The sequence below is a fragment of the Sphaerodactylus townsendi genome, linkage group LG03, assembly GCF_021028975.2.
Source record: "Sphaerodactylus townsendi isolate TG3544 linkage group LG03, MPM_Stown_v2.3, whole genome shotgun sequence".
NCBI classification, from domain to species: domain Eukaryota; kingdom Metazoa; phylum Chordata; class Lepidosauria; order Squamata; family Sphaerodactylidae; genus Sphaerodactylus; species Sphaerodactylus townsendi.
Window position 1 is genome coordinate 133123705 of NC_059427.1, and position 25348 is coordinate 133149052.

At 44.1% G+C, this 25348-nt stretch overlaps 1 protein-coding gene across 3 annotated transcripts in view; it reads left to right on the forward strand.

The window, feature by feature from the left end:
* The window catches only part of HELZ (helicase with zinc finger), a 185544-nt gene that overhangs the window by 22715 nt on the left and 137481 nt on the right, over positions 1-25348 (forward strand). For 2 of the 3 annotated variants that reach the window (XM_048488065.1, XM_048488066.1), the window contains exons 2-7: positions 9805-10032; positions 13688-13724; positions 15135-15259; positions 22208-22264; positions 23037-23088; positions 23938-24013. In XM_048488065.1, the coding sequence (XP_048344022.1) occupies positions 9823-10032; positions 13688-13724; positions 15135-15259; positions 22208-22264; positions 23037-23088; positions 23938-24013 (557 nt within the window). In that variant the 5' untranslated portion in view covers positions 9805-9822. The remainder of the gene's footprint in view (positions 1-9804; positions 10033-13687; positions 13725-15134; positions 15260-22207; positions 22265-23036; positions 23089-23937; positions 24014-25348) is intronic. The other variant, XM_048488067.1, reaches the window with a different exon arrangement.

The following is a 25348-nucleotide window of genomic DNA, read 5'->3' on the forward strand; positions in this document are numbered from 1 at the left end:
CAAATCGCTCCGCCTGCCAAAATTTCGCATGGAAACTCTAAGAACCATATCGGTAGCCCTGAGGCCCAACGATTTCCTCACCTCATTAGATCTAAAGGAGGCCTACCTCCACATTATGATCCACCCGGCCCACAGAAAGTTCCTAAGGTTCGCTGTGGGGCAGCAGCACTTCCAGTACAGGGCGTTACCCTTCGGCCTGGCCACCGCCCCAAGAACATTCTCAAAGATCCTCCTGGGACCCATCATCCAACTGAGGGAACAGGGGATCCACATACATCCCTACCTAGACGACCTCCTCATCAGGTCCCGGTCCAAACAACAGGCACGGGAGGATGTGGCCAAGGTCCAGGAAGTGCTGCAGGCCCACGGATTCTTAGTCAACCTAGAAAAAAGCTCACTTGTCCCCAAACAAAGACTGGAACACCTCGGAGCAATAGTGGACACGACAAAAAACGCATTATTCATCCCTCCAGAAAAGGTACTCAAAATCCAGCTCGCTACCAAGGCACTACTGTCGGCTCCGCGCCCATCGCTGCTCAAGGCAGCCAGCTTGCTGGGACTCTTTATCTCAGTCATGGACCTAAACCAGTGGGCGCGGTTCCACGCGAGGCCTCTGCAACAGCTTCTACGCAGATTTCAATGGGACATCATCCGGAAGAGGGACAAACCCATCTCCATCCCCGCCTCGGTACGAGTCAGCCTCAGATGGTGGCTAAGCAAGCACAATCTAGCACAAGGCAAATGCTACCTCCACGCAGCCAGACCGCAGATTTTTACGGACTCCAGCCTGCAGGGTTGGGGAGCAACCCTCAACCAACAATTTACCCAGGGACAAGACAAGTCTTGCAAGACCCCTCTGGCAATCGCATAGCCTGAGCCAATATATTATAGAGAGTGTCCATAGTTTTGCTTGTACTGAAATTAGGCCAGTCTCTATACGCAATGCAGCGTTCGAAATGTTGTTTGGGAGCTGTAGGATGGACCTCAAGAATTTTGACTGAGGACGCTCAAGATTGCAGAGGGAGCCGGTTATGGTGAGTGGTGTACCATATGATAGTTGTGCCAATGATTTGGCCTTAAAAAATTTGATGGCAGCCGGAATATGATGCCCACCTCTGTTCCAGAAATAATTTCTAATAGCTCCAGAGCTTCTAGACGCATTTGCAACAGCATATTTGATATGAGCCGTTCTAAGTCCTGATGACTGAAATACTACGCCCAGATATTTGTAGAGTGGAACCTGCTCCAATTTTTTCCCATTTAATTTCCATATATGGCGTTTAGGTCTAGTAGCGCAAACCATCACTTTGGTTTTTTCATAGTTGATTTCTAACTGGTTTTTCTGAGAATAGTCAGCAAGGGTCCTTGTCTTGTCTGACATATTTGTTCCCCCGTGGCTTAGAGCAGTTTTATGGAAACTATCATATTATGGACTCTCCCAACAACTAATTACCAGCATGAATTATGATAGAGCTAGGGATCTTGTTAAACTTAGAATCATAGATGTCGAGAGGCAACACCTGAATAAACTCAAACACCCAATCTTCAGCAAAATAACGCTGAATAAACTTTCAATAATGCCTTATCTTACTTTGTTTAACGTTAACTATCGTATATTCCATAGCCTACACCATACAACGCCCTTTCGCCTAATTATACCAAACGTGGGATTTATAACAAAGCACCAACTGAGGGCAGAATTTGCAGTTGTCAAATAGGGAGGTGTTGAAAACTCGGAACACATATTATCGGAATGCTCATACTATGATGAGATACGCTTGATGCTTCTGTCCTTTGACCAGACAAACATTCCTCATAAGAAAGAAAAGGTTAAAATACCGTTATCAGATACCAATAAAAAAAATCTAACGTATTCTGCTGCCAAGTTTGCCTGGATATCAAGTAACATCAGGAAGGCCCGACAGAAAGCACCACTGGCTCTGCCAGCTAATCCTTATTACTAATTATTATTAGACTGGATCTTCCACCCATTATCTCTCATTGATGTTCTGAGTTCCTGAGGTCTATTATCTGTATTTTGTTAACTGTTTTAATCTGTACTGTAATATCTAAAATTTTATGGTTTTAAATTCTTTTGGATCTTGCTGGTCAATGACCGTAAATAAATTATGTATGTATGTACCCAGGGACAATGGTCAGAGGAGGAGTCCCTCCTCCAAATCAACGTGCTAGAGACAAGGGCCATAATTTAGCATCGAAGCATTTTTTTGCCCTCTACAACGTGGCAACACATACTAGTGCGCACGGACAACGTGGCAGCAAAGATCTATATAAACAATCAGGGGGGATCAAAATCCCCGAACCTTCACCAAGAGGCGGCCAAGATCCTCGCTTGGGCAGAAAAACACCTACAGTCTCTGCAAGCCCAACACATCAAGGGCAAGCTAAACAGCCAGGCAGACTGGCTCAGCAGGAAGCAAATAATGGAGAGCGAATGGCAGCTCAACCCAAGAGAGTTCCACAGAATCTGCAAAATCCTCGGCACGCCTCTCATAGACCTATTTGCAACGCAGGGCAATGCCCAATTGCCAAAATTCATGACAAGACATTTTCACAGGCAAGCAACAGACTTTCCAATGGGCAGAATGGCCAACAGCCCTACTCTAATGCCAAGCCTGGCGATTCCATGACTCCTGAGAAGGGATCCAAGCGGACAGGAAGTGGGATACTCAGTGGCCCTCAGGTGGTCACCGAGGGAGGCCGTGGTTTTCAGCCATCCAGGAAATGGCCACCAGAGAACCAGTGGCCCTAACGCCATCGGAGGACCTCCTCTTACAGGGCCCCATACACCACCCAGATCCCAGCTGGTTAAACTTGACCGCGTGGCGTGTGAAAGGAGGAGACTAGCAGCCAAAGGTTACTCAACCAAGGTCACCAACACTATTCTGTCCGCATGCAAGAAGTCTACAATCAATATTTACAATGCGTCATGGAGGACCTTCGTGCGTTGGGCCCAAACCAAGCACATAGACCCAGAGAAGCCAAGATCAGAGACGTCCTAGACTTCCTACAGAGAGGGTTCGAGATGGGCCTACGCGTCTCTACGCTTAAAAGACAGCTCTCGGCTCTGATCACTGTTTGCCCCGCCATCAAGGGCAGGCCACTCTCCAGACACCCCGACGTAGTGGGGTTTCTCCGAGGGGTCAGGCTATCCCAACCACCGAGGGTCCACAGATTCCCGTCGTGGCGCCTCCACGCGGTCCTGACGGCTCTGACACTGCCACCGTTTGAACCTATTCAATCAATCCCATTATGGTGGATTCGCATGAAAACCCTGTTCTTAGTCGCCTTAACATCGGCAAGGCAAGTTTCGGAACTACAGGCCCTCTCGGCAGACAGTAAATTCTGTACCTTCCATCCGGACAGAGTGACCCTGCGGCTGGACCCCACCTTCAGCCCCAAGATTCACTCAGCGTTCCACATAAAGCAAGAAATAGTGATTCCCAACTTCATGCCTAACCCGGCGCACCCCAAGGAGAGGCTCTGGCACAACCTCGACGTTCGCAGGGCGCTCAAGGCATTCTTAATAAGGTCTGAATCCATAAGAAGATCGGAGTCAATCTTTATCAACGTCTCCCCACCCAACGTGGGGATGCCCATGTCAAAAGCAGCCATTAGTACCTAATTTCAAGGCTACTATATTAGAGGCCTCTACAAGGCTCAAGCTCCTTCCCACATACCCACGGGAGGGACAGCTCACTCCATCACAGAAGTGCAGCCACCAACGCTGCCTTTAGGAACCGCGCCTCAGTGGAGTGGCTATACGGGTTGCCACGTGCGGCATCGGGCCTTCCGCACAAGACACTACAGACTAACTCTCACTCTGAGGCAGCGCTTGGAAAGAGAGTCCTGGAAAATATCATTGGGGACTGATACAACCCACCCATCGTGGGGACCTGGGAGGTTCTATCAAGATACCGCCAGTAGAAGGGTCCATTGAATACTTACTGTGAAGGGCCTTTCTACTGGACGGCTAGGGGGGTATCTTGGCCCTCCCTGGTTGTCATCAAATCCCAATGTTAGTTCTCTAGCCAGTTCCATAGTTCAGTTAGCTCCCGGGGAGCAGATAGTTTAACGTTAGCGTGTTATCCTTCCTGTGTCCAGTTTGTTTGTGAGCACTACTTTGTCAGTTCGAATACTGAGGGGAATAACCCCGGAGCACGTCACAGGAAGGGGAGTTTCAACTCTATTAAGTGGTTCCTGCCTCTTTGCAAGTAATGAAGAAGACACCCAATCAAGATACCCCCCTAGCCATCCAGTAGAAAGGCCCTTCACAGTAAGTATTCAATGGACCCTTTCCATGATGTTGCTTTTAACTGTGTTAGAACTATTCTGTGGTTATAGGCATCAGCCTCTCAGATTCAGAACCTACCTTCATCCCTACCTGTTCTGAGGCTGCACCTCAGGGAGGCTTGCAGTTTATTTGTTCTCTCTGGTGGGATGGGAACCACTTGCCAGCCACATCCCACTGGCAAAGTACTGGCCCACTTTCCTGAACCACAGGGCAGGTACCAAATTGGGGCACAGTGTTTGGAAGAGCCACAGGTGGCTTCTGAGTCATTGAGTATCACTGCCCCAATGGGAAATATGGCACCCAGTTTTCGTTTGTAACACACATATTCCTCTTTTAGCTTTTCTCTGTCATTTTCAAGGCATATTAACTCTGCAGGTCTATTGGTTTTACAGACATTCTTACTTCCTAGGGATCCCTTTGGAGTTGTAATTGGGGGAAAATTATAACAGAAAATTCTTAACACCAACACCAGTCTTTCCAGGATGTTGGGTGTGGTGTCAAATTATACTTTGCCAAAATATCTTCTTGATTTTAATGTAATTTGTGGAAGAAGCTTGGAAAGGGAGGAGATTTTTCTTATAACTTTAATTTTTCAGCAGCTAAATTAGAAACCACGATAGGATTATAGCCTTGCCTATGGTAAAGACAGAAAGAAGGATAAAGAGGGGTTATGTCTACAGTATAAAAGTTCTATAAGGATTTTATGCATATTTGACAGTGAATGCCTTTTGAATTCTAGCTGAATTTGGGATGCTTAGGATCAGCCTGTAAAAAGGCATGAATAAATTTTGTGATTAAAATTTTCATCATAGTAGAAGTTCATTTACAAGCTCCGAGTAAGTTATCTGATGCTTAATTAAATCTCAGATATTTAATCAGGAGTATTTGCATCAATTTCAGTTCTTTTTGAATTGTGAATATTTGCCCTTTACATCCATTTCATGATTTTTTTTTGCTGACAATGTTCAGGTATCCTGTTTTTAAAGTTAGCTTTTAAGGTAGACTTTAGGTAGCCAGTTTTGAATTCAAACGTGTTTTAGAAGTAGAGTTATGGTCCTTTCCGCATGGGCCAATAAACACGGGTTAAGAGTGGGATAAAACCTGGGTTGGGGGGGAACTTCACATGGATCATACTCCTAACGCGAGTGTGCTCCATGTTCCCCCTGCAACCCAGGTTTTACAAGAATTGCGGTTTGTGTGATTCCTTTGTTTTAATGCACCTTGCAGCTGCAGCTAAACAAAAGTCCCCAGGTGGTAGGCATGCTATGTGGCTGCGCTTTTTAAAAATCTCCTGGCTCCTATCTTCGAAGCCATGCAGGCTCCTCTGGCATCAGCAAGGCTCTAGGGGTACATGTGTGCCTTCCTGTGGAGTTGTCATCGGTGGGAGGTAGGAATAAAAAATGACACGCCTCAGGTGACCCACATTAGCTCTGGGGCCACCCACACGGAGACATGCGAATGGTTCAGGGCTGCACTAGGCTCATGTACCCCAGGCACACTTTGCTTTATTTTGGCTGTGCGGAAAGGGCCTCAGGGTCAACTCACTGTGCAACAGTAAAAAAATTTTTTTTTGACATGCAAGGCAAACATTCAGATTTTATAGATAGTGAAATGTCAGGATAAATGAGATTGGCTTTTAATAGGGTATTATATGACATTGACATGGGACTTACATGTATGAACAGATGCAGTTATTTGATGGTGCTTTGTACTAGAACAGTGATGGGCAACCTTTTGAGCTTGGTGTGTCAAAATTCGCTAAAAAACCAAGCATAACTTGGGTGGTGTGTCACTTCGAGAAAAAAACCATAATTTTGTGATATTTATAGTTTAAATAACAAAAATGTATAATTGTAATATATAACTGTATTTAATAAACCAAAAACTAATTGTTTAACTTACCTGCTTAGTGACTTCTTTGTTCATCTGTCAATTGGTTTCTTTTGTTGGTCTTGATATTATTTATCAGTTCCAAAAGATTTCCCCTGGCTTCTGATGTACAGGGTGAGAGATTCTCGACAAAGCCCGACACACCTTGCAGCCAAGGAGCATGATGGGTCTCCTTCTGGTGTATCAATCTGCCTGTCACTTATGATCATCATCCAAGGCTAGACGGGCCAGACTTGGAAAGGGATGCTGAGGTTTGGAAACTCCTTCTTCACAGAGGATCTCCTGGCACTTGAAGTCGCTGGCCCTTTAAGTGCCAGGCAAAGAGGTGCATTTTACTCCAACTGGGAGATTTTATTTGGCTTTCCAAGGTTCTGGCTCCAGCACTACTATGTCTTGGCCATCCAATGCCTTGGTGATTTGCTTTGGGGCTATGTTTCCTGTGCAGGGTAGTGACTGCCCTCAGGAAAGTGGGGCCAGAAACTTGGATGATGGTTGCTGTGGTTATGTGGTTGCTGGTAATGGCGATCACAGGGCCCATAGAGATGCTTCCCCTGCAGCATTCTGCTGCTCCCTGCTCCGCCGGCCAGAAGTGAGGTCAAAGATCCTGCCTTGGGCCCGCGTCCTCGTGCTGCTGGGGGAGCTCGCTTCTCTCCCTCCTCTGCCCACCCTCCCAATGCCTCCCTGGGCACTACCTGCAGGGGACCCATGAGTATCCCTCAAGGTGCCCCCAGCTGTTCCCCGCTGTGCCTGTCCAGGCCCGGGGCTAGCAGTCGGCTCCACCACCTCTTCCTCTCCTCCCACCCCCCACCTTTCCCCTTCCCACACGCCCGCACACCACAGCCTCCTGCTCCCCTACCTCGTTTCTCTTGCAGCCTCCCTGCCCTCTGCCCCCTTCCGCCCTTTTATCCTCTCCCCCCTGCGCCCTCCCAAGGCCCCAGTGCAGCTGGCACGCCTGGCCCCCGCAGCCCCAGCCGAGTGGCGCCATGCTAATCAGCGGGGCCACCGGAGCTCTCCTCCGCCTGCCTGGGGCTTTCCCTGCACCTTCCGGGTCTGCGGGGACTCCTTCCAGCAGGGCGTTGGCCCATGCCAGGGCTCCCCTTTTGGGGGGGAAGCCCTGTCGCCACGGGGAATCCCCGGGGCCGCCAGCCGCAGTCTAGCTGCTGGCAGCAGTCTGGGCTGGGCCAAGCCTGGACAGCATGTGGCCCCATACTTTTCTCCGCATGCGGCCACGTGTCAGTGAAAATGGCTATGCATGTCAGTGCTGACACGCGTGTCATAGGTTCGCCATCACTGTACTAGAACATAGTATGGCATCTGTTCTCTTGAGGTTTTACTTAATATGGGTCCTTTGCATCAGTTTTTGAAAAGGGTATCAAGGTTTTTTAAGAAGTACATTTACCAGGTAGTGAGCTTATGAGTCAATGTTCAGTTCTAATTAAAAAAAGACCCATTTAGGACCACATCTAAAATCATGTCATATTTCTGTCAGGAAATTTACAGAATTAGTTTTATTGACATGATTTCTTTGTATAATTTTTACAGAGTCCTTTTTTCAAACATTACAAACCGTTTAAGACAGTGTAGCAGTGAGGTCATTTATGTTTTCCAAAAGTAAAATGTTGTAGGTTCTCTGTCTACATTGGCATAGATTTAGAAGATGAAATATCTTCTGTTGTAAAGATTGCAAGTGGGTGGGAAATACGATTGCTGAACAATAACATGCATGATAAAATCTTGTATTCAAATATGCTTCTAATCAATGGAAGTTGAATAGTAAAAGTGGTTAAGGTTAATGGGAGAATTTAGTTTGGGAGATGACATAAGGGCAGAGTCCTGCAACCTGGTCCTCAAATTGTCAGTGCAATCCTAAACAGTTACCCTTAAGTAGGTATAGAAGTTTCATGGAAACTGGGAAATGTTACTAAGTGCATATAAAGTTGAGGAAGAATGACTGTTGAAATTAATATATCTTTAATTAAAACAAATTTCAGATGACCAGGATAAATGGAGATTTCTTTCAGTAATGATGATAAATAGGGCGCAGTGTATAATGGGTATATCAGTCAGCTATATCTTTACCTGGCTATCAGTTGATCAGTTTAATGGTAAGATTTGAGAGGTGAGAAGATTTTTATTTTTAAACCTATTTTGTTTCTGGTGTGTTATAGTAATATACATGGGAAAAAACTATTCAAGATGAATTTTTTAAAAATATGCTTTTCTCAAAACATGTAAATTCTTATGCTTATTAAATTATAAGCAACTTCTACTTCATTCAGTATCCCCAAAGGACACCTCTGTGTAGATTTTTATATTCTCTAACTGATCCTTCAATTGCTTTCTCAATAATTATTCAGTTTAGCTTTTTTGCCTTCTCAATTTTTCAGTTTAACTTTTTAAGTTTTGAAAATTCAGTATAAAATATCCTTTCAATTGATATTTGTGACAGAACAAGAACTACTTTATTATGTCAGGGGGAAGGGTACAACAAATTAGAGCTGCTAATTTTGTTCTATAAAAAACTCTCTTTTGATTTACAAATAATATTTCCATTCATGGTCTGGAGCAATGATAGCAGGAAAAATATGAAGCATTTCTGCTTCGTTGTCATCAGCATCCAGTAATTTCCTATCTGGGGTGAGAGGCGTTTTAGCACTAGTCCACATACTGAGGCTGTCAGGAAAATAAACAGGAATTTTATGCCACCTTAAATGTTATTAAATTTATATTCTGCCATAAGTTTCAATGGACTCTATAAGTGCATTTACTTGCTATTAAACATACAAGTCAGACTTCCTTAAAAGGGTTGGTTCTCAAAGTATGTCTGAACTCTGTTAGGAAATTCATACAGTTTATTTAATTGATCTTCAACTTGGTGCTCAAGTATGTTTTCTGGTGCCAGCATTTTGTGATTAGCCAAGCTCCCCATAGCCTGTTCAGGTAATCCTGAGGTTTTTCCAGCTCATGGACATACCTCATTGCCCTGCCAGCATGGCCAATTGGCCATGCTGGCAGGGGCTGATGGGAATTGTAGTCCATGAACATCTGGAAAGCCTCAGGTTGCAGACCTTCCATAGCCCATCTCTGCCCTGTTCTTCTCCATCCTGTCCCACTGTATTTTAGAATCCCAGGTATCCAAAGTGGAAAGCTGAATCACTGAATGATCATATACATAAGAGGTGATACATAGCTCTTCTCAGTGCCAGAATATTTTTCAGGTTTCTCTTAGACTTCCTGCTCACAAGGGCAGAGGTGTCTGCAATTGTTGTGGATTTTCCACTCAAGGTTCAGCCCTCTCCATTCAGCATCCCACACTGTACTCAAGAGTCTTCTGTCCCTCAGGAACATTTTTTGGGGGGTCGCATGGGAGGTGGGGACAGAGGGGAAGGCGAGGAGTGCATCAGAATACACAGATCTGTGAGCGGACTGGAGCTCACAGATATTAGAATCTAACCCAGCAAGGGGGAAAGGGGAAGGACTTTAGTATGCATGGAGTCAGTTGGTAGCACATGGATATATAGATGTATTGTTAAAAAACCTATTTTTTTTAAAAAATGAGCTAACATGCGTTTGAAACCCTCTTGATTCATTATTATTAGGATTTCTGTTTCTGAGTCATGGCAGACAGAAGACCAGAGAAGTCATGTGAACAAGCATGTGAATCACTCAGACAGCAGGATTATGAAGTGGCAGTGAAGCACTGCACGGAAGCCCTCTTTTTCCTCAGCCAGTATCCTCCCACTTGCTTCCCGAAAGCATGTCAGGCTGAAATCAACCGCATCAAAATTGAAAGTCTTCTCTATAGAATTGCTTCTTCTTTGCAACTTGTGAGTGTGTTATTTACAGTTGAATTCAACCTAAAAGAATATAGTCTGATTTTATTATATGTTTAAAAATGGAGATTCTCACCCAGCAAGCAGTTCCTTCTGGGTGCATGTGTTTACTTCTTGTATGTATAATTAGAGTGGCTATTGTACTTGCCTCTCTTGCTCTTAGCTTTCTTAGCTACCCTGTTTTGGGGAATAAAAGATCATGCTCTGGTTTCTCTTCTTCGGTCTGCCTATTCAAAATCATGGGCATGTTGTACCTTCATGGGAGGACTATTGGTTCAGAAAGAAAGATTAATTACTTTGCACTGCCATTGATTTAATTAATCAGTTCTCAAACTTTAACAACCTCAGGGCCCCCAATTTGATTTAATTTTCTTTGGCAGATCGACAACCCTCTATTCCTCTCATTAGTGCTCATGAAAACTGGTTCAGTTTTTTACTGGGAGTAGCTGTGATGACTGTATCTCCTTGATGCTGCTCAAGTAGGGATTCTAGGGGAAAGCTATTGTTTCCCAGTAACAAATCAGGAGCTTTTCTGGCTAGTACTCTGAAATAATCTGGAAGCTAGATAAATGCAGGAAATGTTAGATTTGGGAACTCCTGCCTTCTGAAAGAGAAGGAAGCCTATTCCATTCATTTCTCCTGAGGCAAAATCTCTGTTCCATTCCTAAAAAATTGAGAGGGCTCTACTTTCATGGTGGATAGATGAATATGAGAATAATGCTCTTACTGACAACTTGTGGACACCCTAGAATATCCTTGCAACCATCCCTGATCTCTAGTTTGAGAAATGGTGAATTAATGTATGCTGGGTTAGTGGTAATGTTCTCATTGACAAATAGGGCAGACATGCTAAAACTGAAGGGAAGCAGTAGGGAACTGTCCACCTGGTGTCTAGGTACAAAATTAATATTAAGACTGGCTGCTTAGAACAACTTGCATGGTTTAGGCAACTGATATTTAGGTCTGTAAAGGGGAAAGTATTTAAAGTGTCCTGGAGTTAATGACAATAAAAATTTGAGAAACTTTAAAAATATAGCTTCTAGGATGCTTCTTCAGGAAGAAGAAGAGTTTGGATTTATGCCCCCCCCTTTCTCTCCTGTAAGGAGTCTCAAAGTGGCTTACAAATTTCTTCCCTTCCTCCCCCCCCACCCAACAGACACCTTGTGAGGTAGGTGGAGCTAAGAGAGCTCTGAAAAACTGTTTACTATCCAAGATCATCAAGCAGGCTTCATGTGGAGGAGCAGGGAAACAAATATAGTTAATCTGATAAAGTGGAGGAGTGGGGAATTAAACCTGGTTCTCCAGATCAAAGTCTGCCACTCTTAACTACTGCTCTTAACAGCACTACTGCTCTCTCACCTGCTCTCCATCTCCACCCCAGCACACCCAGGGATAATAATCTGTGGGGCCAGTCAAGCAAAGATAAAGTGGTAGCAGGGAGCCCAGGTAACTGGCAGCAGGGGGTCCAGGTATCCTCACTTGCCCATTTGCTTTCCATCCGGCAGTAGCATCTTCACCAACCTGCTTGCCTTTGCCATTACCAGTAATGGTAGAGCCAGGCACTGGACTATCAGCCAAGTGATTGTTTTCTGGCCAAATAATTTGCCTTGCGATGAGAATGGTGTCCTTTACAGCAACCCCCTTTTATCCGCAACCTTTGTGCTCTCATCCTTGGAGGTGAACCTGCTAGTTGTAGAAAAAGGAGAATAAACCCCACCGGTAACACTGCAGGCACCCCCTCCCCCCAGTAGCAAATTGGCTACTTTCTTTTCTTCATAGCCAATCTTCTGGGCCATTTTGTTCACTGCCTTGTGCTAGCCATAGAGTGAAAAAGCAGGGAGGGAACTAAGGGGCATGCAGACTTCTCTATTGTAGGTGCTTACTTGGATCTCTGCTGGTTGGCTCAGAGCAGGCTTCCTGCAGGTAGGGTAGGCAACTGGCTTGGGAAAAAATAATTTTATCTCTATAATAGAAGCTTAATTCTAGTTTGAGCTTGAGCAAGTACCAGGGGACTTGATTTGCTTCCACATGGCACGAAACTCTTCATGTGACTATTTCCACATATTATGCCTCTATTAAAGGGACAGGGTTTTTTTCTCCAGGTCAGTTGGCCAGAGTGCTTTTTACTTCCCTCATTGCATTCTGAAGAGCAGCAATGTTCAATTGGAGCGGCCTTTCAAACACGTGTAGTGAGGAGCCTTAGCATTATGATGATTGTATATCAAAGTTGTGAAGATATAGGGGTTCTGTGTTTGAAGCTGGGGCAATATATGCTGAATGATGGGCAGGTAGGGAAGGCAACTGGCTTGGGCAGCTAAGTATCAAATCGACAGCTAGGTAATTAAACAAATAAAAGGAGTTGTATATTTAATATCACTTTCTATATCTTTACTATTATTGTGTATGTGAGGTGGGATGTAGAGCATACAATAGTGATGTGGCTCTTTTGGTTTGGTGGGAAGTGCAACTATTGTTCTCCATTAGTGAATAACATGGAGTGAGTACTACTGTCAAAAAGTAATATTCATATAATCATTTCTTAAATGAAGAGACTTTGTATGAAATAGCTTTCAGCTGAATATAACACAAACACCAATGGGGCATGTCTTCCTAAACATCATTTCTGTCCAGTGGCGTATCTACCCGGGGATGAGGGGTACACTCTGCCCGCGGGTGCCACTAACCTGGTCATGTGGGGGGCACAAAATCAGCCCCCCCATGTGACCAGGAAGAAGATGGCAAGGCAGCAGGAAGTCCTGCTGCCTCTGCGTCTTCCGGCACCCTCGACCCTGCCCATGTCGTCATCAACATGGACAGGGTCAAGGGCGCCCCCCTGCTGCCCTCCCTTGCTCTCGGCTCCCGGGGAGCCAGCAGCCAGCAGCCCCTGCTGCCCTCCCCTCTGGGGAGGCAGAATAGATTGCCATCTATCGGCCTCTGGCACTGGCTTTTATAGCACTGAGGCCAGAGACAGGGCTTGGGGGGGCATGCCCCCAGGGTGATGTGGGCGTGTGGCCACACCCTCCCCAAGCCCTGCCCCCAGCCACAGTTCTATAAAAGCAAGTGCTGGAGGCCGATAGACGGCAGTCTTTTCTGCCTCCCCGGAGGGGAGGGCAGAAAGGACTGCTGGCTTCCGGCTTCCTGGGAGCTGGGAGCTGGGAGCAAAGGGGGGGCTGCCCAGAGAGGCTGGGGCGTGGCTTGGGGAGGCATGGTCCACACCCCCAGGGTGACGTGGGGTGTGACCATGCCCCCTAAGCCCCACCCCTGATAGTCGTCTGTCTCTTCTGCCTCCTCGGAGGGAAGGGCAGAAGGGACTGCGGGCTCCAGGAGCAAAGGGGAGGGGCAGCGATGGGGGCAGCGGAGCAAATTGTCTCTGGGTGCCATTTCCCCTTGGTATGCCTCTGTTTCTGTGGGACATATATATCAAAATTCCTCAGACCCATGGAGCTTCTGTTGGTGTTCACATGTGTTAAACTAGATCTTTGAAGGAAAAACAGTTTTAGTGGTATTTTTGCTGAAGAATGTAACTTCCTGATTAGAAAAATGTGTTTAGAGTAATTTCTTGTTAAGCAGGTAAGAAGCAAAGATTTACTTGTTTTAGTCCTAACTAAAACTATTAATTTTTCTAACTGTTATTTTTTGCTCTTTACAGAAAAACTATGGAAAAGCTGATGAAGACTGTAGGCATGGTATGCAGATTTCATTATTTCTTACAGTCTGTAACAATATTATCTGTTCTCTGGAGTTTTAAGCATTTAGAAATTATGTCAAGTCAATTTTCTCTAGTTGGATGAATAGTCTGACATGGAAGCATTGCAGCAGACTATTTTTTTAAATTTCTATTTTGCAACCAAAGTTCAGTCAAGAGTATTTTCATGATGGTGGAGTTTTAGAATATCTGGTTGCCAAAAGGACTTTTCTGTTTTTTACTTACTGGAAGATTTCTCCGTGTTCCATACTCCAAATGACTCTTGCGGGAATATAATGCCAGACTCCATCTCTCACATACTTTTTGACTGTGCAATTTAAGCCAAAACAGCCCTAAGTAAAAAGAAGCAACTCTCTCTCCTTCGGTCAGATAAAGATCCAGTTCTAACCAGCTCTGTTAAATTTCTCTCATTGATACTACAAATGAAGTCTTGTTATAATTTTAAAAATGGGTGTGCTGTTTAACCTACTGATTTTAACTTTTAATAACCTTAACTTGTCTTTTGTTTGCCAGTAAAGGTATGTGAATCTAATAAAAAGTTAACAAGTGGGTTTGTTTACAATGGTGTTTTCATTGATAAATGAATTAAGGCTAGTTCAATAGTGGGATTTATTGATTCCCCAGTTATTTAAGCATTCTCTGATACTGATTGTATTCAAGTTTTGACTGTCACCCATCTCTGAATTTAAGTACAGCAAATCATATAGATTCCAGTGGAAGAGTTCAGTATGTGAACTTTCACTTGATGGTGCTCTAGGTTTTTAATACAATTGATATGATTATGAATTGGGAGAGGACTGGTAGTGTAAGACCACAGTTTACATATACTGCTTTTCTGTCCTCCATCTCTAACATCTGTTCTTATGTTTGCTCACATTACTGAATGTTGCTAATTCCTGTATTACATCACCAAGAACAGAGGATTCATGTTCTGACTTAATTCTTTATTGAATTTTGTATGATCAAGTTAAGACAGTGCAGATGTTTAAAAAGGCTTACAACACTGACTTCATTAGGTTTCCTTTCAGTTCAATTTACTGGGAATGTCATCTGCTCATGCTTTATTGAAATGAATAGTAATTATACAACTTACTTTCAGTAGAATATTTGAAGTATTCTTTATGACAACAGGATTCATGCAGGAAAAGTTCCTAAGAGTTTGTCTTTTTGGAGTGCAGCATTATGTTTGCGTTCAAAGGAGAGCTAGTGTGATATGAAATAGAAGGAACAAAGAGAAAATGTAGGAAACTGGACAGTCAGAAAAACATTTTACATTCACAGCATCTCCAACAGAGAATTTAATATTTACTTGTGTAAAGCAAGGAAAACTTTAGGTGGTTGTATTTTATTTCTGTATTGTGGCAAGTAACAGAATTTGATTTTCTTCCAGTATTGGGAGAGGGACTGGCCAAGGAAGATCACACTTTCCGTGCAGTGCTTTGCTGCATGCATCTTAAAGGGAAGCTGCAGATTGTATCTAATGCTCTTTCTAAATCACTGATGGGAGAATCACTGGTAAGTGATAACCTCATGTTTTACAGCTAAAACTAGATATCTGTAACAAGGTATTTAGGTCAGCAATAAAAATCAGAAAGTAGAACTGTAATATATTTTATTATACAACTGAAATAGCATGAATCATTGTCCTCTTAATGCATCAGTAAAACTTCTTTTCTCCTCGAGGCGGAGAACATCTTGTGTGGGTGATTTCCCACCCACTCTCAGGAAGGCAGGAACTTGTTTTTTTCCACTTCCTGTCCTTCACTCGCGACTCCATTTTAGCTCAGTATTTTTCCAGTCTTCAGGGAGAGCACGAATTTTGTATTGTTTCCTTAGCTTTGCGTGTTACTTCTGAATATTTCATTAGTTTGTTGTTTGTAATGCTCCTTCTGTGTCTTCCCCCTTCCCACCGTGTTTGTTCTGTCCCTTGTTGTTGGCAAGAGTTGATTGTGGGGGAGAGTGAGTGAACAATCTCGTCAGCCTGCAGGAGTTCCCGCCCTTTCTGCACTCTAAATATCATCTCTGGATCTGCAGGATCCAGAGGATGCCCAGGAACCCCCAGGTTCAACTGAAGGACCTGAAAAACCAATTAAAGGGTGTCCTAGGGGGAACAAGGAATATTTCCCCAATTAGGACAGCAATCCAACTTGTTTCCCTATCCCAGAGTATTTTGAAAGGTGCATTAGGTGAGAATGGAATAATCCAGCTGCCAGCAAGGGTCTTTCGGCCACAGTTAAAAGGCTGTATGTTGTACCTGAGTATGTCAATAGGATGCTGCAGGTGTCCCTGGTTGACGCTTTACTGACAGCACTACAGTCGGGGGGACTGGCCTTCAGAGATGGAGAGGGAATCTTAAGGACCCATTAGACAAATGTTCCGATGTGGCTTTTAGAAGATCACACGAATGACTAGCCACAGTCATTAAAGCGCTTGCTCCCTTCTCCACTGTAGCCAGAGCTATCATCCTATGGCTTAAGTGAATTTTGGAACTGCTTCCCCCCAGGAGCAGGGTATCAGAGAAGGGCTAGAATGGGTCATGATAGGCACCTCCTTCCTAGTCGATGCAATCTTTGATGCCCTTACTCTGGTTGCTCATGCTATGGCTGCTGCTAGATGAAAATGCATGGCTGGTAGCTAGATGAAATGCATGACTCCAAGCCTGGCAGATGGATCCACATTCTAAGGTAGTGGTTGCAGGATATGCCTTTCAGTGAGATATGCTGTTTGGCAGAGAGCTGGAAAAGATTCTAGTAAAATCTAAGGATAAGAAGAAATCCCTGCCTAGGGAAATCAGGCCTGAACGACCACAGAGGATTTCCAGACCTCCCTTTAGAACACACAGGGTACTTCCTTGTGCACCTAAGGATAGCAGGTGTCCCACTTGGCAGCACTAGGAACCTTTTTGAAGGTGAGGTAATTTTCATCCCTCAGGGAGAATTGACATATTTCCCAGAGTGGACAAGACACCCAGAGCATGAATCAATACAGGCCCAGGTCAGAGGTCGCCTTTTTCATTTCCAGAAACAATTAGTAGGCCCCCACGTAGATGCCTGGACCAAGGAGGTCATCTCCATCAGGTACGCCATAGAGTTTTCCCATTTCCCAAGAGCATGTTATGTGCCATCCCCACCAAGTTCGAACCCCGACAAATTGAATAGGACCACAATTTGGCATCTCTGGGAGATAGCAGCAATAGAACCGGTTCTGACTGTAGAGAAATTCTGCGGGGTCTACTCAAATTTTTTCACAGTACCCAAAAAGAATGGAGATTGGAGGACCATCCTGAATGTGCAGTTTATAAAGGAACACATGCAGGTTCAGAATGGAGATGCTGCACACGATTGTGGAAGCTCTGAGGCCAGGGGACTTTCTTACTTCTCTAGACCTCACCGAAGCTTACCTACACATCCCTATCCACCCTTCTCGCAAACAATTCCTGAGGTTTGTGATGGGAGCTGAGCACTTTCAATTTCGAGCGCTTCCCTTCAGTCTTGCAACAGCCCCCCAAGTGTTCTCCAGTCCTTTTGGCACCCATCATCCTGCTCCGACATCAAGGAATTCATGTCCACCTGTATCTGGATGACATTCTAATCTAATCCAGGTCAATGGAACAGGCTCTTATCGACCTGGACCGCGTCATACAGGTGCTTCAGAATCACAGCTTCCTGATAAACAGGGAAAAGAGTACTTTGGTTCCGACTCAGAGGATGGAACACTTAGGGGCACTGATCGTCTCTTCCGAAAACTCATTATTTCTTCCCAGAGACAAAATTCTAAAGATTCAAAGAACTGTGACATCCATTTTAAGCAACAGACAACCGACTCTATTGCAGCTAGCCAGTCTAATGGGTCTCCTCATCTTGGTCATCAACATGATTCAGTGGGGATGTCTTCATGCCCGATCACTTCAGAGATTCTTAAGACTTTATCTGCTGGACATTGTGGACAAAAAGGATCCGGCCCTATCCATTAACTGAGATTCAGCCTGAGGTGGTGGACATCTTGACAGAACCTATGTCAGGGGAAGGTATACCTGTTTTACAACTGCCTCCAGATTTTTACAGATGCCAGCCTCCAGGGATGGGGAGCCACCTTGGAGAATCAATATGTACAGGGCAAATGGTAATTGAAGCAGGCACAGCTCCCTACATATGTCTTGGTGACATGCGCCATTCTGATGATCCTACAACACTTCCAACCAGACATCACCAAGCATCACGTCCTCGTGTGCACCAACAATATCTCAGCCAAGATGTACCACAACAATCAGGGAGGGTTCAGGTCATCTCAGCTACATTGAGAATAACTCAAGATCCTAGTATGGACCGAGAAACATATGTTATCTGTACAGGCAGAACACATTCAGGGGAAGCTGAATATACAAGTGGATTGGTTGAGTCGACAATCGGTCTCAGAGGTGGAGTGGACACTCAACAGCTTGGTCTTCCAAAAGATAACCAGCAGATTCAGGAAGCCAGAGGTGGACCTCTTTGTGTTGGTAGAGAATGCGCACGTACCGACATTCATGACAAGGTATTTTTATCAAAGGGTGTGCGTGGTGGACGTGCTCACAGCACCGTGGCCACGTCTTCTACTGTAGGCCTACCCTCCAACCCCAGTCATTCCAAAGCTCCTGAGGAGGATGTTAACGGAAAGGGCACAGGTCATCCTGGTGGTGCCATTCTGACCAAGAAGGGCCTGGTTCTCAGTAATAAAGGACCTAGCGATGGATCCTCCCTACTGATTTCCTCAGATTCCTGACCTACTATCCTAAGGACCAATCTGGCATCTGCATCCAGAATGGCTACATTTGACTGCGTGGAGGTTGAATGGAGGAGGCTAAAGAAAAAAGCGTATTCAGACGAGGTAACGTACACCTTATTGGCATCTCTTTGTCAGGCCACAATTCAAATATATAACTCTGCATGGAAAGCTTTTGTTCACTGGTGTAGACGGAAGCATGTGGACCTGGAATCTCCCAGATTGACAGCGATCTTGGAATTCTTGCAGGATGGTTTTGACACTGGCCTGCACCTTGCCACCTTATGTCGGCAAGTGGCAGCACTCACCACCATGTGGCCAACATTCCAGGGCATTCCAGCTTCTTGCCACCTGGATATAGTTTGCTTCCTCAAAGGAGTTCATCAGATTCAACCACCTCAGGTTCAAAGGTTCCCCTCATAGAGACTTCATTCAGTCCTTTCAGCTTTTGCATGTTCACCATTTGAACCGGTGCAATCTATCCATCTATGCTGATTAATAATGAAGGTTCTGTTCTTGGTAGCAGTTACCTCAGCCAGGGGAATGTTAGATCTTAGGGCACTTTCAGTGAACTCCAATCTATGCGTGTTCCACAAGGACAGGGTCATTTTCTGGACTGACCTTCCTTTAAGCCTAAGATAAGTTCTTCATTCCACCAACGTCAGGAGATAGTGTTGCCCAACTTCTGGCGACAACCCTCACATACTAGGGAAAAGCTTTGGCACAATTTGGATATTAGACATGCCCTTAAGGCATTTATTTTAAGGACAGAGACAGTTTGTCAGACAGAGAGTCTCTTTATTAATGTGACAACACCTAATTTAGGCTGTCAGATGTCGAAGGCAGCAATTAGCTCCATGGTAAAAGCATGCATTATCGAGGCTCTTACAAGGCAAGCAACTTACCAGTTCCATCAGGGATTACTGCCTATTACATACATAGTGCAGCTACCAATGCAGCTCTCAGGAATCTTTTGTAAAGTGACTATCTGGTCCTCCCCATCCTCATTTGTTAAGCATTACAAGTTGCAGTCCTGGGTGGCTGCTAAAATGGCCTTTGGTAGGAAGGTGCTAGAACATGTTCTGGAAGAACAACGATGACACCCCCCCCCCCCATGATTGAGGGGACACTGCTATGGGAGGTCCCACACAAGATGTCCTCTGCTTCCAGGAGAACAGCCCATTGGATACTCACCGTGAAGGGTTCTTGCCCTGGCAGGCTAGGAGGACATCTTGGCCCTCCCTTGTTCATCTTTTTTTATCCAGTTGTTCTCTATCAGGGCTAAGGATGTTATTTGTTAATTGTTCATATGATGTTTTATGTTACTTCCTGTGCTCAATGTTGTATTAAATGCTGTTAGACTGCTGTGTCAGGGGAATACTGTGCTAAAATGGAGTTGCAAGTGAAGGACAGGAAGTGGAAAAAACAAGTTCCTGCCTCCCTGAGAGTGGGTGGCAAATCACCCGCACAAGATGTCCTTCTAACCTGCCAGGAGAAGGACCCTCCACAGTGAGTATCCAATGGACTGTTTTGCCATCTCATTGCCATAGATGGATTTTCTTAAAGGTAAATGTTGTGATGCTATGCAAGCACTGGATCAGTACTGACCCATGGGGTAACATGGCATTCCAATGTTTATGAGGCTGACCATGTTTATGGGGTGGTTTCTCTTTCTCGGTCATTTACACTTTACCCTCAGCAAGCTGGGTGCTCATTTTACTGACCTTTGGAAGGATGGAAGGCTGAGTTAATAAGTGACATAGTGAGGGGTGTGTGGATCTGCAGGTGCCACTTCCTTGGGGGCACATTGCAGGGCCACCACCTCCTGCACAACTGTGTCCTGGCCCCAAACTCCCTGTAGAATTTGGGACAGGGGCACAGTTAAATGCCAGCAAGTGGGCTCACCCTGCCATGGGCCTGTTTGATGCTGACTTCTGCTCACTTGGGTCTAGCAACCTGCAGTTTAAAGCTCAGTCCAAGCCTCTTTGGCCAGAATCAGACTGAGCACTAGGACTGACTGGCTGTAGCTTTATACTGTTGGCTCTGTCCCCCCAAGCTCCATCTGAATGGAGGTGGAGCTTGGGGCAGCAGAGTTAACAGTATAAAGCTAGATCTGGTCAACCTCTGGTGCTCAGTCGCATCCTGGCCTCACAGTGGCTTGGATCCAGCTGAAAGCATGCAGTTTAAAGCTGGACCCAGGGGAGCTGAGACTAACATTAGATGGGCCCACCTCACCCTATCCCATGTGGAGTGTGGGGCACAGCTGAGGGGAGGGGCGTGGCATCTAGGGTACACCCCTGGAGTCAACCTTGAGCGGGCTACCTCAAACCAATTTCCATCAGAATCAAACTCATTTTGTGAGCAAAACTTTTGACTTCAGTACTGCAGTTTATCACTCTGCACCAGGGAGCTTACTTGGATTATCTATGGTATTTGATATATTTTGTTTGGTGAGGAAAGGGCTTGAAATCTTGTGCTGAGATTTTACTTTAGGGCTTATATTGCCTACCCCATGGTAAGGAAAAGATTTTGAGGTAAGGGAAGTTGCCTGGAAGTTTATGACTCAGTTCCTCTCATACTGAATATATAATTAATCCTAGTCTGGCTAGGCCTCAATTCTGAACACCTGAGGGCTAAGCAGTCTTTGACTTTCAGTGTAGTCGACTAAGTGTAACTAAGTATGTTTAAAGTTTCCCTTAAGACATTTTCATGGTTACAAGAAGGATTTTCATGGTTACAAGAAGGATGTATGGAACCTCCTGAAAAATAGCAGTCATAAATAGAGAAAGTGAAAGGCTATTCATTCATTCACTCACTCACTCACTCACTCACTCACTCACTCACTCACTCACTCACTCACTCACTCACTCACTCACTCACTCACTCACTCACTCACTCACTCACTCACTCACTCACTCACTCACTTACTTACTTGTTTATTTATTAGATTTATAGGCTATTCTTCCCTGTTGGATGGGCTCAGAGTGACTCACAGCAATTGACAACTACAGTACTAAAATCAACAGTTTTAATACCATATCACAGTGCCTCAGAACCTAAAAATACAATCAAACAGAGGGGAGAATGAATTAACATTCAGAATATGAAACCAACAATGGGAAAACAAAAACAAAAAAGAAAAAGGGAGAGGGACGGGAGGCTAATCAAGTTGGTTACCAGTGCTAACCTCAACTTTAGGCCTGGTAGAACAGCTCTATTTTGCTGGCCTGCAAAACATTAAGTCCCACAGGGCCCAGGTCTCCATTGGAAGAGTGTTCCACTAGCCAGGACCAGAGCCAAAAAGGCTGTGGCTCTGGTTGAGGACAGCAGGACATTTTTTGAGCTAGGGACCATAAATTGTGCCTATGTAAAGTTATCATATTAACTGTTTCTAGGCTGTAGAAAGTTTTCTATAGTGTGTGATTTAAAGAGAGAAAGAAATTGTACTTTTTAACGTTGAACTCATCACCGCGAGAGACTGCCAGCATTCCTCCCAGTGTATTTGTACCCTTTCATAAACTGTCTTACAGTGCCACCAACCATGTGAGATCAACCAAATGCTGTGTTTAAAAAATGCCACTAAGAATGGTACTAGTTCTTCTCAGTCCTGTAAAAACTGGATAGAAAAAGTTATTTCAGTTTATATTCAAAGTGCCAAAGGACTAATGAGCATTATGTGATGGTGGTGTTCTTTCTTGCCAGAACGGAATGGTAACTAAAGACCTGACAAGGCTGAAAACACTTCTGGTTGAAACAGAGGTAAAATATGCACAGTACTAGAAATGATAAATATCTTGTATATGATGCTGAGTTTTATTAGAATGCTTTAACTGGTTTTTAAGAAATCTAGAATAAAGCATGCCTTAAGGTTTGTTTTGAGCAAGCAGAAGAAAGCTGAGAATTGGCTTTTTGGTAGATTTTAAAAGGGTAGATGTGAGAGAAACAATTTTACTCCTTAGTCTAATAGTAGTTATTTGCTGCAGGCCTCTTATGTCATAAACAAACTTCACTTATGCTACTAGCATTCATATACACAATGAAATAATTGTTTATATTGATCTTCTGCAGGATTATCTGGATGTAATTGTTGTTGAATCCAAGTAAATGTCTTACAATTCAATCCTATGCAATAACTGCAGTCTAAGGCCATGGATTTCAGTTGCGCAGCTTGGCACAGAAGTGCATTGAAAACTATGCTCTGTGTACTTCCATGGTCTTCAGAATGGGTTTTCAACTATAGGAAATGGGATATGGTGGGAAGAAGGATCTTGAAAAGCCCCATAGCATGTGTGCTTCTTTAGATCCAAGTTCAAGTTTGAAATAGATAACTACCAGTAAAAAATATTTTAATCTAATGCCATCTGTTGCTTTCAGAAGGTTAATTGTTGTTCCATCAGTGACATTGAGGTAGCATATATTTAATATCTTCTTTGCATATTTATATAGTTAGTGTTTGGAATTATATTTGAAACTTGTTTAAAATCTTTTTGTTGTTTGACTTGTGTCTTAAACACATTCGTTGTAATTACAGGCAGCAGCTGGTAAAGTACCCTCTGTATACCATGTAGAAGATTTGGAAGAAGGTAAATAAAATAGGTGTTAAAATGCTGAAGAAAAAGTTATGCTTGTCTGCTAAGATATTGCTTAAGCCCAGTGGTAGGATTCAATAGGTCCGCACCACTTCAGAAGAACAGGTTGTTAAAATGGTGCTTGTAAACAACCAGTTGTTAAATTATTTGAATCCCACCACTGGAACCGGTTGTTAAATTATTTGAATCTCACCACTGCTTAAGCCATATTTTCCTCACAATTTTGTGTCAGAGAAATCCGAAACAATTATTATATGACCTGTTTCTTGAAGTGTTCTCATGACACGAGGATGCTTGCTTTCAGTAAATAATAAGAATTATCCAGACCAGGCTCTGGGTCTTCTCACTGAGATTTTCATTGATTTAAAAGTAATGTAATGAAGCGCAATAACCACCAAATGTAATGTCTGTATAGAGTATCTTAACTTAGGTGCTTAAGCAGTCCTGGGGCCATGGAGAATAGGTATGCAGTCTTTAATATCCATGCTAATCCGATGAGCCAGGACTTCTGAGCTGTTGGCCTTTCCCACTTCTGGCACTAGTGTCCTAGGAAGAAAGGTCAGAGCAAGGAAAGTCCTGGTTATAAAGTGGCTCCTGATTTATAGTCACTCTTAATTTTAGCAACTTTATTTGTTAAGTTACTTTCCGTAAACCTCTACTTGACAGAAGTTTACTCTGAGGCAAGGGAGTTTTTGTTCTCAGCCTGGCAAGATAGATAATAGACTGTTTGTCTCCAACCTTGAAACCAATGATTTGGTGTAATTTTGAATAGCACGGGCACATCAGGAATTGTAAAGAATTGGCAACCAGAAAAATAACCTGCCCATTATAATTGCACTGCAGGATCTCAAGATGGCTGGAAATTTCGGCCCCCACCAAGGGGAGTTACAAGTAGTGAAGAATACACGTTATGCAAAAGGTAAAGCAATGTATTTTCCCTTAGTCTACAATGTTTATTGGTAGAGTTAACATTTAATTAACCTTAAAACACATCATACATAGAACTGAAGTACATATAGCAGTGGAGAACATCAATAATGTTCAGCATTTGGAAGTATTCAAATAAGATTTCCCTTGAGTATTTTTAATAGTCTCTTCCATTGGCAGTTAACAAGCAGTCATTGATTGGCTGGGGACATAAAAGTAAACATCAGGGCATTTTAAAGTATTAGATTCAGAAATGATGCTGAACATAAATTATTTTAATCTTTTTTCCAAAATGTATCTATGGCCTGTTCCACACGGGCCAGATAGACTAGTGTGGGGACAGTAAAAACGCTGTTGTGGGGGAGGACTTCCCCCCACAACAGCGTTTTTTGGACTCGCTCAATGAACGAGTCTTTTGGAAAACACCGGTGTCCACCTGCTGCCCCTTGCCACCATCGCAATGGAGAGACCAGGAGACATGCCTCCTGGCCTCGGACCCTGGAGGCATTGCCATGGCTATGGAAGCGTGTTCCCTGGCCTCTCCAGAGCAACTCTCCAATGCGACAGTGGCCAGGAGACAAGGTAAGAGGAATCTGTGTTAGTGTGCCTGTGCGAACGCGGTCCTGCAGGCTGCTGGGGCACCATAGCCATTCGCAGGGCACCATGCAAATAGCCACAGGGGGTGCATCGGCGGCAAGTATGCCGGTGCACCCCCACTTGCGAGGCCCATGTGGAACGGACCTATGTTTCAGTATAACTGTTAAATCATGAAGGTTGACACCTCACTGAAGCCTGTATAATACTATACTCATACTAGGATTTAGTAATTATTGTTACTACCTGAGAATTGCAGCAACACATAATGTAACATTTTGGATATCTATGACTGCTATTCAGGCTACAGTTATAAGTCACAGGAACAGTCCTAGGATTCTTCTCATTAGAGATCATGCTTGCCATGACTCAAGAAGTAACTTTGCAGTGTATACTTATTTTCATTCATTTTTTTCATTTATTAGTTTTATATGCTGCCATTCCCCTCATGGGCTGAGGGCAGCTTCCAAAAGCTTCATAAATACAATAAACACAATAAAAAGTTAGGAACATATTTAACTCAGATGGTGACTGAATTAACAATATAAAAACTAATATGTTAGAGGGAATCAAGGTACATGGGAAGAGTGAGGACAATAGAAAAAGAGTATCTTCCTCAGCTGTTTGTCTTGCAGAGCAGCTCTGTCTTCCAGGCCTTGTGAAATTGCATCAGGTCTCTAGGGCCTGGATGTCAATGGACAGAGTATTCTACCAGGTTGGGGTCAGGCCCTGG